Below are 12,579 nucleotides of genomic sequence, written 5' to 3'. Positions count from 1 at the left end.
CATGAAACCAGGGGCGGTTTCGAGGGAAAGATTTTGTTTGGGGAATAAGAAATTGATAATTGAGGCCCTAGATATTTACGCTTTTGCAAATAGTTTATTCATTTTCGTATCATAGGTCCTATTATCTTTTTACCGGGCTCCACTAATGCGATTTTGTGAAGGGCAATAAATTAGGGGGGTGTAAGTGTTATTTTATCCTAGTCAATGGTTTTCTCCTGTACGAGGAAAGTTTTTTTTAAAAAAAATTATTATTTTTTAAGGGTTTACTAGAAAGTGAGCATGTTGGATTCGAATGGGAAGTACTAGAAAATTATTAAAACTTCAAAAAAACTATTTTGGTAGGCCCTATAAGAAAATATTTTAATTAATTAAAATTAAATGGAATCGAGCTATTACCATAAAATTCGACTTTTATTACCTCACATGTATCATAAACTTTCTCTTATATATATATATAAGGTTCCTGTATCCTCTACGTCATTCCATTTTTGGCACAATTTTTTTTTTCCTTGGGTCTCAAGTTTGACTACAACTTCATAAAAAAAAATTAGAAGCTATTCTTGCGATTCAAAATTGCAAAGATTCTTGCCAAAACCAAATGCAAATAGAATACATCAACCAATAAATCATCATTATTTGATTACAACTTGATCAATAATTAGAAGCTATTCTTGCGGTTCAAAATTGTAAAGATTCTAGCGAAAACCAAATGCAAATAGAAAAGGGTCCAAGTCAAACGCGTCAACAGTCGAGATGTACCATGGTTTTTGAACCTCGTTTCGTGATTTGAATAAATAAATAAATAAATAAATAAATAACAATCCCATTTGGCCATTTGCCCAATAAAGCTCTTAACGTCGCCGTTCGAAGTCAGAAGCAAGTTGTAAGTTTAGACCACTGATTTTGATTTTGGTTTTGCTGATGGTAAGTTAAGATCCCGATCCCAAAATTATAATTTTCTGACATAGAGGGGGCAGAACGAACCATGCGCCATGTGGGTTGCATGCACACGAAGCCCGTAATTGTCGGTGAGGATCGCCGCTACAAAACCACTGCTGCCGAAATTACTAATTAGGACAAGTCAAGAGACAAGAAATAAGGCTGCTTTCCTTTGACTCGCGCCCAACGCTAACCGTACGGCCCAATGCCATGCTTCGGTCAACAAGCTCTCCTACGATCTCTTTTCTTCAAGAGTAAAATGTAAAACTCAAAAAATGTAAACGACTGGATAAACAATCCAACGATTCAATTGGTCAGATGAAGATTAGTAAATCTGAAGCTATCATTATTTGGGGTTTTTTTTTTTTTTAATTTATCAATGCTGCTGCTGCTGCTGGTTATAAGCTCGTGGGAGTAGAAACTACCATGCCATTTTTATCGATCTTATTTGGCTATATATATGTGTGTGTGAAATTATGTTTATGACCTTTCTCGTAAAGGGTAGTTTAATTGATTGAAGGTTTGGGATCTGACACTTTATTGTATTGAGATTTTAAGTTTAATTTTTCTCGCGAGCCTAAAAATTTTACTCTTTATCGTCGTACGAGTAATGGGGTTGGTGCGCCTGACCGACCTCTTAATTTAGGGTCTGACTAAAACAAACTCTTTATTGAAATATGCGATAAACAACTTAAAAATTTTAACGAAAAATTAATAATATGCAACCAAAAAAAAAAAGGTGGTAAAATGTCAAATAAAACTACTGTAAGCTTAGACGGACCGGAACACCCTAATTGAAAATTGAAATATAAAACTTTTTTATTTTATTTTTTTGGATTAGTTTATTTAACATTTTCTCGGTAATGCGTGGCAGCAAAGCTCTCACAAATGTAATCACAAGCACAAAGGACTTGAAAGTAAGAGCCAATCAGCCAAAGAGGTGGTCGAATTTCAAATAGCACACGTCACGCCGCTTGGGGAAAAAAAGGTCAAATCGGAAGGTGTTAAAAATGATAAAGGTGTTTCCGCTTTCCATGATGTTGACGGTGATGCTCTTACGATGAAATCACGTGTCGATTATGCATTCAAGATCTAAACCCAAACCAAACGAGATCTCTGTTGGATTCCCCACTCACGATCTTGTGGGTGGTATAAATTGTATTACACATCGGGACCCACATGCGTGAAACACCTGATGGGAAATGTGAAATATAAAATGGAAAGTGCTCCGAAGAAATTCGAAAGTACTAGGATATGCGCTTTCATTGGTCATTTTCGAGAATTTTAATGGTTTACAACAAATTCTTCAAAGGGCTCAAGATTCATTGATACTGATTTCCTCAAGAACTATTTGTTTAGGAAGCGAGAAAAGGATCATCAAAGTATTATTATGGAATGTGTTTTGATACGATACAATTCATATTAGGATTTATAAAAACTCAATTCGTATAAATTAGATCTAAATATGAACTCAAAAATATGAAGAGCACATAGATTGAACTTGATTAAGAGTCTAAGTCTTTTTAATTTATAAATAAAAAATAAATTAAGTTAAAAAAAGCTCAAAATAGTAAATTAATATACTTTTTACATTAATATTTATAATTTATTATGTTATGTTATTAATATTTTTTGCATTAAATTATTATTCTATTATGTATTGAATAATTATTTTTCATTCAATTTTTTTAATTTTACTAAAAGTTTATTTTAAAATTAATAGAAAGCCTAGCTCAAGCACTGCCCAAATCCGTCTAAATTTAAATGAACTTTTAAAAAACCTAAACCTTGCTATCAATAACTGGACATGGGATGCCAACTTTGAGTTTATTTGGGAGCTTAACACGACACATTTTTTTTCCTTGTATTTCTCATCATTATTGGTTGAATGAAAATTAAAAGTTGAACAATTGCCTGGCCTCTAGCCTCTAGCCTCTAGAACAAAGGAGATACTACCAAACGAAGAAGCATTATTAAGCATGTTTGACGATTCAAAACCGGCATATGAATTAAATTGGGATGATGATGGAGTGGATGTTGGGCATATTGAAGGCGGTGAAGAAGTGGATTGTGAAGATAGTGAAGAAGGAGATAGAATTCTTTCCAATTGTGAGTCAGAAGATAGAGAACATGGCCTGCTTTCAGAATCTGAAGATGAGCTTTCATTTCATTATTCAAGATTTAACCTATAATGAAATGATTGGAATTATTGTTGGGCAAGAGTTTGACAATGTCCAACATTTCAGAAGAGTACTTCAAAACTATGTTCTTAAGCATGGGTTTGATCTTAACAAGATCAAGAATGAGAAGAGAATGTTTAGAGCAAAGTGCTCGAATGAGGGTTATCTGTGGTTTATTTATGCAGCACAAGTAGAATCTGGGATAAAATTCAAAATTCAAAAGCTGAATGATGTACATGAGTGTCATGGAGTGTTAGAGAGCAAAGAGGCATCATATAAATGGATAGCCTCTCAGTTTGAGGGAACTTTGAAGAATAACCCAAAAATGCCTGTGAAGGCAATTAAAGATGTTGATTTCCAATTTCGGGATTAAAGCAAGCATGAAGAAATTGTATAGGGCCAAAAAAAGAGCAATGGATAAATTAAATGGGAACTATGTACATTCTTATCCGAGGCTAAGGGATTATGCCCAAATACTTAAACAGAGAAATCTCGATGTGTTAGTAAAGATGAAATTTGTGCCTAGTTTTGATAAAGATAGAAGACCCGCTTTGAAGTTTCAGAGGTTTATGTTTAGCTTTGCTGGTTTGAAGAATGGATTCATCAATGGATGTAGGTGGTTTATTGGATTGGATGGTTGTCATTTAAAAGGGCCTTTTGGAGGTGTGCTATTGTCAGCTGTGGCATTAGATGCAAACAGTGGAATTTTTCCAATTATTGTTTGTATTTGCAAATCAGAATGTGCTAGAAGTTGGAAATGGTTTTTTGGCAATATTGAGTGAGTGTTTGAACATAGAGAATTAGAGTCAAGTGACGTTTATGACAGATAGGCAAAAAGGAATATTGGTAGGCTTAGAAGCATATTGGCATGGTGCAACAGTGAGGCATTGTGCCAGACATATATTTGCTAACTTAAGAAGTAATCATCCTGATATCATCTACAGAAACCTATTTTGGGCAGCAGCAAGAGCCACTAGTGCAGATGAATGGGAAGACAACATGAATAAAATAAAAACAGCTAAAAAAGACACACAAGCTGCTTATGATTATTTGATCAAGATTGACAAGAAACAGTGGGCCAGACATGCATTTCTTGATGATGTAAAAGTTGATCATGTAACCAACAACTTATTTGAGTCATGGAACGGCTGGTTAAATGAATGCAGAGGCAAGCTTGTGTTGACACTTATGGAATTCATTAGGAAGAAAGTTATGAAAAGATTGTATAAAAGGCATTCTAATGCAAGAAAATAGATTGGGAAGCTACCTCCAATCGTGAGGAGAAAGTTGAATGTTTCTAGGTAAGAAGGAAGATTTGTAAGGGTGATTATGGCTAGTGAGTATGAATTTGAGGTAATGGATGTGAATAATAAAACATTTTTAGTTAATTTGTAGAATAAAACTTGTGATTGTGGTGTCTATTAAATTTGTGGGATACTATGTAAACATATCATGCCATGTATTGCTCAAATACATGAGGATCCTGCTGATTATATGGACAAAAAACTGACAGTGGCAGCATATTTGGCCACATATGCAAGTATCATACATCCACTTCCAGATCAAAGTCCATGGGCTGTTGTTGAAGGTTTAAAAGTGTTACTTCCATATGTCAAAACAAGAGTTGGTAGGCCTAAAATAGTAAGAAGAAGAGAGCCAGGGGAACAAGGGGAAAGAAAGACCAAGCAAAGATGTGGTAATTGTACCAATTTCGGCCATAATAAAAGAGTATGCAAAAATGTGCCACTGGATTCCACTCAACACCCCTCAGGTAATCCTACTTTTTTATCTTTTGGTTGTTATATGAAAAAATAAAGTTTATATACTAATATTTATATATTAATTGTGCAGCAACAACCACACAAGTTATGAGAGGAAGTCCACAGGCTAATAGTCAGAGTTGTCATACAAATTTGTGAACAGATTTTTTTTATAGATATTATGGTTATTATTGTAATGCTTATTAGTCCAATTTGATACAATATTTACTACTATTAAGATTTTGTGATTATTGTTGTAACCATTTTTTTTTTCGGTTGACATGTGGAGAATTATTATTTTTATGGCATATGACTCGTGTTATTTATTTTTATTTTTGAGTATTGATTAAATTTATTTGATTTGAAGAAAAAATTTAACAAAAAAATAAATTTATTTATTTTTATTCTTTGAGTAATGATTAAATTTACCGATGCATGGAAATAAGTCAGATTCTTCAACTAATCATGTTATTATACAATATATGGAAACAATAAATTACTCTATATGCAATTGTGGAAAATAATAATGAAATTATTATTTTTTATGGCATTAATAACTAATAATTAAATTTATTTAATTTGAAGAATACATTTGACAAAAATTTAAACTTATTTATTTTTATTCTTGAATAATAATTAAATTTGTTTGTTTTGAAGAGAAATTTTGACAATTTAAATAGAAGAATTGGACAATAAGGATATGTTTGTAATTTTATTAACAATATATGGGTAAAATGGACAATCAATAATTATTTTTATATGCTATAAGGGTATAATGGTAATTATACATTAAAATTACTATTTCCGTTAAAAGTAATGGTTTCCGTTAGTGAATGGGGGTGTAAATATCTTTTTTGAAACTTTAGGGGAGTTTTTATCCCTTTGTCTAAACGTTGGGGGGTGTGTTTGTCCTTTTTCTTTTTTTTTTTAGGTATAGGATACAAGTTATTCTATTGGATACATTTCATGTATCATTTTTGTAGTAGATATTTCTTATAAATGTATAATTGACGTTTAGTTTTTTTTTTAAATAAAAAATGTCGTAATTATTACATTGACTAAAATTAATTATAGCATACTTAAAAAAAAAAAAATCTTGGCTTCGCCTCGGTAGAATTTATCATGATCTAAACTCAAGAGAATTGAGGGGCAGAAACAAAAAAAAAAAAAAAAAAGTTTTCCAATTTAGAGGGGCAGCTTGCTTATTATATGCGCATGCTGGTTGGCAATGGCTAATTGGGCCAATTGGGCTCTCCTAGGGTGGGCTTCGTATTTTCCTTGAGTAAACTGAAAATAGTGGAGCTTTTAACACTCCCAAAAAGCCTTATATCGTCCCTTTTGATTTTATTCCCTAAAGTATTCTCAGCTTAATTTATAAAATACTATTCCATAAACTAAAATCATTAATCTTTTCATTAAATTTCACCTTGAAAATAATATTTTTTTAGAGCCTTTAATTATAAATGCATATAAATACTAAAATTTTAAGTTTTTTTTTTGTTATATAATATCTTTTCATAATTTTATATTCTTAAAAGTTTCTCAAAAAATATTTTTAATTAAAATATCAAATATAAATATAAATTATGAAATAGAGTGGTGTAAAAATTGTTAAAAAATAATTTGTATATGTGCTTGATTGAATTTTAATTCAAAATAAAAAATAAATGAATTTATCTTTATTTATTTAAATAATTTTCAGTTAAAGATGAGTTTTATATGGGATTTAAAGGGGTGTCAAAAGACTTGATCAACTGAAAATTTTTGTTTTTGTTTTTTTTTTTTTTTGAGATGACTCGAGTGAAAAATTAGTTGGCTTGACTTGACTTCGCGAACCGAAAGTCTACTCGTGTCAACATTTTATTTATTTTTAATTAATTTATCAGCATTCAGTCGCATTTTCGTACTATTAATACGTGTCAAGGAAGCTAGGTCACCGTGGGTTTGACCAAGTGCCAACCATGTCCGCTGTTGGTATGCTTAAGTGCCAGCTCAGCATTAGTTGCCGTTAGGTAAACATGCTGAGCATACTGCAGCTAATCTTATCTGCTACGTTATTTTCCCTGTTTTATAATTATTATTATTTTTAAAGTTAGTTAGCTCGAATATAAAATCTTTTATATTCACTGATTTTCAAGACTAATAAAAATCTTTTAACGAAACACACGGCGATTGTTATGGGAGTGCTTGAAACAAAGTAAAGATTAAAGAAATTGTATGTGATTTTTGGCCACGGTTTTTGTTAACATTCAACTTGAACAAAGGAATGAATAGTTGCCATGGAATCAATCTTCCACTTTAGATATTTTTTGAACTTTGTATTAATTTTTTGTTGAAGACAAAAATCAAAGTCATTTATGGGACAAGATTTACATTGATTTGATGATATAATCTTTAAACTACTCTTGTTACATACAAAGTTGTGATGTTTAGTTAATTTGATAAGAATATATATGTAAGTAATTCTCAATTATCTTCTATAAGTAATTAACAATACGCAATCACACAAAATCTTCAAAAGATTAGCATCTATCCAAATTCATCTCATACAATAAACTTGCTTAAAGATAGAGCCTATGTCCCTGAAAGTTAGCGAGGGTCTAGCTCACTAATTGTAACTTCATTGACTGTAAAATGGATGGAACCGCTTTTAGATTGATCAGATGAGGTGAATTCCAAATTATCCTGCTCCATTGTAGAGTGCATAAAAAATGCAGGCTGCGAAGGTAGTGGCAGGGAGAGAGAGCTGCTATTAAGCATGACAACAACTGAAGCCATGGTTGGTCTATTTGCAACATTTTCTTGAACACATAGCAATCCGATGTGGACGCATCTCATTATTTCACTACTGGAACCGTTCCTCAGTGTGGGATCTATCAGATTTAAAGCTGTTCCTTCGTTCCAATTTTTCCATGCCTAGAGAAAAATACAAAGGCGGCGTTAAATGTTTTGTTTGATCTCTTAACATTTCAGACTTACGTATAATATATGATGATTATTACTTACGTAAGTCAGTAAGTCCTCTGCCTCCTCTCCAATACGGAAACTATTATTCTTTTGACCACTGATGATTTCCAAGACTAACACACCAAAGCTAAAAACATCAGATTTAATGGAGAAGTGTCCTCGAGTTACATATTCTGGAGCCATGTAACCACTGAAAATAATAAAAAAAAAATTGTCAATATAATTTTAGACTTCAAACATAAAATGAACAATCTGAAGTTAATCTCCGTATACTTACAAGGTCCCGACAATTCTACTTGTATCGCCTTGAGTTTGATCCATTTCAAACAACCTTGCCATTCCAAAGTCTGAAATTTTTGGAATCATGTCTGCATCTAAAAGAATATTACTTGCTTTGAGGTCACGATGAATGATCCGTAACCTTGAATCTTCGTGAAGGTAAAGAATTCCTCGAGCTATACCCCCAATGATTTTGTGTCGAGTTTCCCAATCTAGTTGCACGCGCTTGATTGCATCTACCAATTTACAAAAGCCACAAAACTTATAATTTTGGTTGCAAAAGGGTAATAAACAGCAGGCTACAGGAGATATTACACAAACAAGAATAGCAACATTTGATGCATTGAAAATTTGCATCGATGTCAAGAGAATTTAATTATGTATAGATGCTATCAATTTCAGTGGGGATTAATAGGGTCCTTCATGATATCTGCCTTAACGAGATCATTTTAATTATTATATAAGCATCTAAACAACAAAGTGCAATATGAGTGAATTAGGATAACTGGAATAATATCTTTAAAAGCTTAAAAGGAAACGTGCAACCATTACCAAATATAAATTTATCTACGCTTGAATTCGGCACAAACTCATAGATGAGAAGCCTTTCGGTTTCTTCAAAGGAGAAACCTAGAAGCCTAACCAAATTTCTATGTTGAAGCCTGGCCACCAATAGGACCTCGTTTTTAAATTCTAGTTCTCCTTGAACCGAATTTTTAGACAGCCTCTTTACTGCTATTTCCTGTCCGTGTGAAAGCCTTCCCTGAAATCATTTTACCAAAAAAAAAAAAAAAAAAAAAACAGGGTAATTGCCAAATGATTTGCACTAACGATCAGTATTATTTTCGACGTTCATGTAATGGTTCAAGTACCTTGTAAACAGCACCAAATCCACCTTGTCCAAGCTTATTATCTGTGGAGAAGTTATTTGTTGCATCTCTGATGGTGCTGAAGTCAAATTGCAAGGATTCCACAGTATTGATTTCATCGGCTTCAAAATAGTGATAAGTTAGCATATAGATTTGTACAAAATTAATAACAATTTCAAAAAAAATCTTTATTAAAGAAGAACACAACGGGCAACTTCTAATGACAGCATATTAGTTTCTTTGCTTCGGTGGAAGTCGTTTTATTGGTTGTAGCATATGTAAAATTTTACCTTTTAATAACAGGGGAAAAAACACATAATTAACTAACCTTTTCTGAGATTCTGCTTCTGCTTCTTCTTCCTCCTTCGTAGAAAGACACAAGTGATCAAAGCAACAAGTGCAATGATGACAGTACTCGTAGAAACAACAATGATTACGACAGTTCCAGATGAAATGCTATTGCCGCCTTTGTCTGCAAAAATAAATCATAAAGATATGCGCGACTGTTAACTCGTGTCGAGATTGGATATTAGTGAGATACTAACAGCGGCGGCGGGCGTGAAAATACCTTTGGCGATTGTCGTATCAGTAGTAGTACTGGGTGGACTCAGAGGAGATGGCGATAAAGAATCAGCAGTAGCTCCATAGAATGGATACATTTCCCAGCGAAATATACAGCTGGGTCCCATAATATAACTTCCTTTCTTCCCATAACAGCAACTCTGCACATCAGCCATACTTTGACGTAGACAAAATTCACAGTCACTCTGGGATATATCTGGAGTGCACTGCATTAGTGCATATATCGTTTCAGAGCTTGTCAAATTTACCTCTCCAGTTGCAAATTTGAGCTTGGAAGTGCCCGAAGAAGCTTTTGCCAGTACGCGATCCATTAAACTCCTCCAGATCCGATCAAACTGTGTCAAACTTGAAGTGATATTATTTACATTATGGGCGATTTCTGTGGGTTTCAGCTCTAGTTTTCCAAAGAAAGAGCGGCTTGAATAGCGGACAACGCAAGGAAAATCCATTCCTTCCCATGAAATTGCTTCTTTTTGGTTCGGACAGTTCTTCATCATATCAAGAACTGTGAAATTCAGGCAGCTGGCACATGATTCTGGAGAAGAATCTCCTCTGCAGAGTGCAAGACCGTAAACTTCGTCGGGAATCTGGCCAATGGTGGCAGTGTAGAAACCCTTGTTCGCGGTTACGGTAGAAGCAAGAGATGAGAGAAACAGGTCCCGATTCTTACCATAGGTACTATTAGTGGTGAAGTTTCCTGTATCGTAGCATGTCTGACCGGAGGTAAGACGAATGATACTCAGAAGCATGTAAGAAACGAAACCAAGCAAAATTTTAAAACCCATTATATATCTAGAGCAATGAGAGATCAGCGACCAATATACGGTTTAGAGTAAATAGAGCTAGTGCAGTTGCTTTGCCGGAAGAGCTTTCATTGCTTCCAAAAATATATTAGCCATATTAACATCTAATTGAGCAGGACATTTCCCTTTTGCGGGCCAATAACTTTTAATGTATCCAATCACTGATAAATTTTAGAATATACATATTGTATTACAACTAATTAATGCATGCATGACGTGTAATTGACTTTAATACAACTACCACTAAGTAATAGTTTACAAAATAAATACACGTGTTATTGCATTATTTGCTTGTTGTATGGTTAATATGGTACAACAGATGTATTCTAAAATTTCTCTCAATCACGATTCAAAAAAGGATTGTGTCCCCTCGTGTCTGCCTTCATATCCACGTAAAATTTTATCTTACAATCGAGAGGTTGACTTCCTTATAAAAGTAGTAAGAGTCTTTGAGAGTTGGTTCCAAGGAAACAGCTGGTGTTAGAACAAAGCATATCAAGCAAGACAGGCAAGCTCAACAAACATGATAAGGTGACTTGTGACTCAGCTAGCACTCAGAAATACTAGACAAAGTGTAGTGCAGACAATGACCATGTGATTGCTAAATAAAATAATATAACAAGCCTGTCAAGTCATGTAAACGATAATAAATATTCAAGTTAAAAAGAAATGGAAATATAGTGCATTCTCAAAGTATTCTTTCGTCTTTTATTATCCTATTCTTTTCTGCTAGCGACTTCACTATATGCGTGGACTAGTCTTCTCAATTGAGTAAGACTTGCGGAACAATAAATTGATTGATTGTTGATGCGAGTTATCCACGCATCACGCATGTCGCGTCTATTTACGCGAGAAATTCTAAAATACATTAGAGGTACCACGTCAGTCATACAATAAGTAAATGATGTTATGACATGTGTGCATTTAGTTTAAAAAATCATCATGTAAGTGGTAGTTATATTAAATTCAACTACACATGACATGCATACATCAATTGATTGTAATATATCAGGAGTATTTTAGAATTTCTCCTATTTTCCTAAGGTGCATACGAGCTGTCGGCCAATCCACAACGACTCTTGAAACCTCTAGCCGATGCCAACTTTTCTTTTCCATCGTGCCACTTGGCTAGTGTGAGAGAGTGAGGGCGGAAGGTCGGCCGTTATCGGTAACTCAGTCGTGGACAACGTTTTTCAATGAGGAATTTTCAGTGTTAAAATCATGATTGATCTTTTGCTCTTCTTTGTTCAAAAATATTATATGATTAAACAACAAAGTCATGATTTTATTCATTCTAACCATGTACAAAATAAAGGGAGAAGCTATTCTTTTACAATTACACAATTACTATATAAAATAAATGGAAATATTATAAATTATAATAAGTTGAGGATGATTGTTCTTGTATTGTTTACCATGAGACGGATGAGATGAGAAATTTGAAAATGATTGTTCTTGTATTTTTTTTACTAATATTTATTTGTTACAAATTTTAATTTCACTTTTTTTTAATTTTACACTTTTAATAATAATTCTGTTTACTAAAAGTTATTTTATTTTATTTATGGTTCCGAACTTGAAGACAAAGGATGAAATAGTAAAATAATTAATAAAGTTAACATTATAATAACTTATAAAAACAGTGTCGCGTTTAGACATATTTTAAAAAGTTTAGAGCAGAACCAAGAGTCTTTTAATTTAATTCTCTAAATATTTATTTGCTTACTTATGCGGCAAACAAAAAAGTGTAAAAAATAAATCATCTCTTAAAAGACTACTCTAATAAAAATAAGTTTATATTATATTTATAAAAAAAATTTCTCTACCAAAATAATAGCAATATATTATAACACTTTATCTCTCTTCAAGAATAAGAAGATAGAAAAATATAATATTAAATGAAGCCTGCAAAAACTTTTTAAATAAAAATTATTTAAATGAGATAGTACTCTTTTCTCTTTAACAATATTATTTGAAAAGTCTTTTCATGATGTTCTTTAGAGTAAATAATACGGATATTTTTCTTAAATCCAAAGTATATATACTAGATAATAAAATCATCTAATGAAAATATGACATGTGAATTTTATGTTAAAATATTTCCACTTATTTGTTAGTTTTCAACCCGAATATATTCATGAATGAATTATTAAATTGTTGTATGGATTCATGGTATCTCAAATCTACTTGTGTTTATTAT

At 32.7% G+C, this 12,579-nt stretch overlaps 1 protein-coding gene across 1 annotated transcript; it reads right to left on the bottom strand.

Annotated features, from left to right (window-relative positions):
- Nucleotides 1-7,365: 7,365 nt before the first annotated feature.
- Nucleotides 7,366-10,493, bottom strand: LOC18038161 (putative receptor-like protein kinase At4g00960). Its single transcript, XM_024182336.1, has 7 exons — nucleotides 9,563-10,493; nucleotides 9,323-9,466; nucleotides 8,998-9,116; nucleotides 8,678-8,888; nucleotides 8,124-8,361; nucleotides 7,886-8,036; nucleotides 7,366-7,795 (listed from the first exon to the last, which is right to left on the bottom strand). Exons 1-7 carry the CDS (start codon nucleotides 10,359-10,361, stop codon nucleotides 7,469-7,471), a joined length of 1,989 nt encoding a protein of 662 aa, XP_024038104.1. The 5' UTR covers nucleotides 10,362-10,493; the 3' UTR covers nucleotides 7,366-7,468.
- Between the last annotated feature and the right edge of the window lie 2,086 nt (nucleotides 10,494-12,579).

The sequence above is a fragment of the Citrus clementina genome, unplaced genomic scaffold (genome assembly GCF_000493195.1).
Source record: "Citrus clementina cultivar Clemenules unplaced genomic scaffold, Citrus_clementina_v1.0 scaffold_6, whole genome shotgun sequence".
NCBI classification, from domain to species: Eukaryota; Viridiplantae; Streptophyta; class Magnoliopsida; order Sapindales; family Rutaceae; genus Citrus; species Citrus x clementina.
This window is presented reverse-complemented; position numbering and strand designations above follow the sequence as displayed.

What these genes read in the sequence shown, in the direction of transcription:
- LOC18038161 (XM_024182336.1), bottom strand. Translation starts at nt 10,361, where the DNA reads ATGGGTTTTAAAATTTTGCTTGGTTTCGTTTCTTACATGCTTCTGAGT. An exon ending in GATTTGGTGCTGTTTACAAG is followed by an intron (nt 8,889 to 8,997) that starts GTACTTGAACCA and finishes AAATGATTTCAG; the next exon opens with GGAAGGCTTTCACACGGACA. An exon ending in CGTAGATAAATTTATATTTG is followed by an intron (nt 8,362 to 8,677) that starts GTAATGGTTGCA and finishes GTAAATTGGTAG; the next exon opens with ATGCAATCAAGCGCGTGCAA.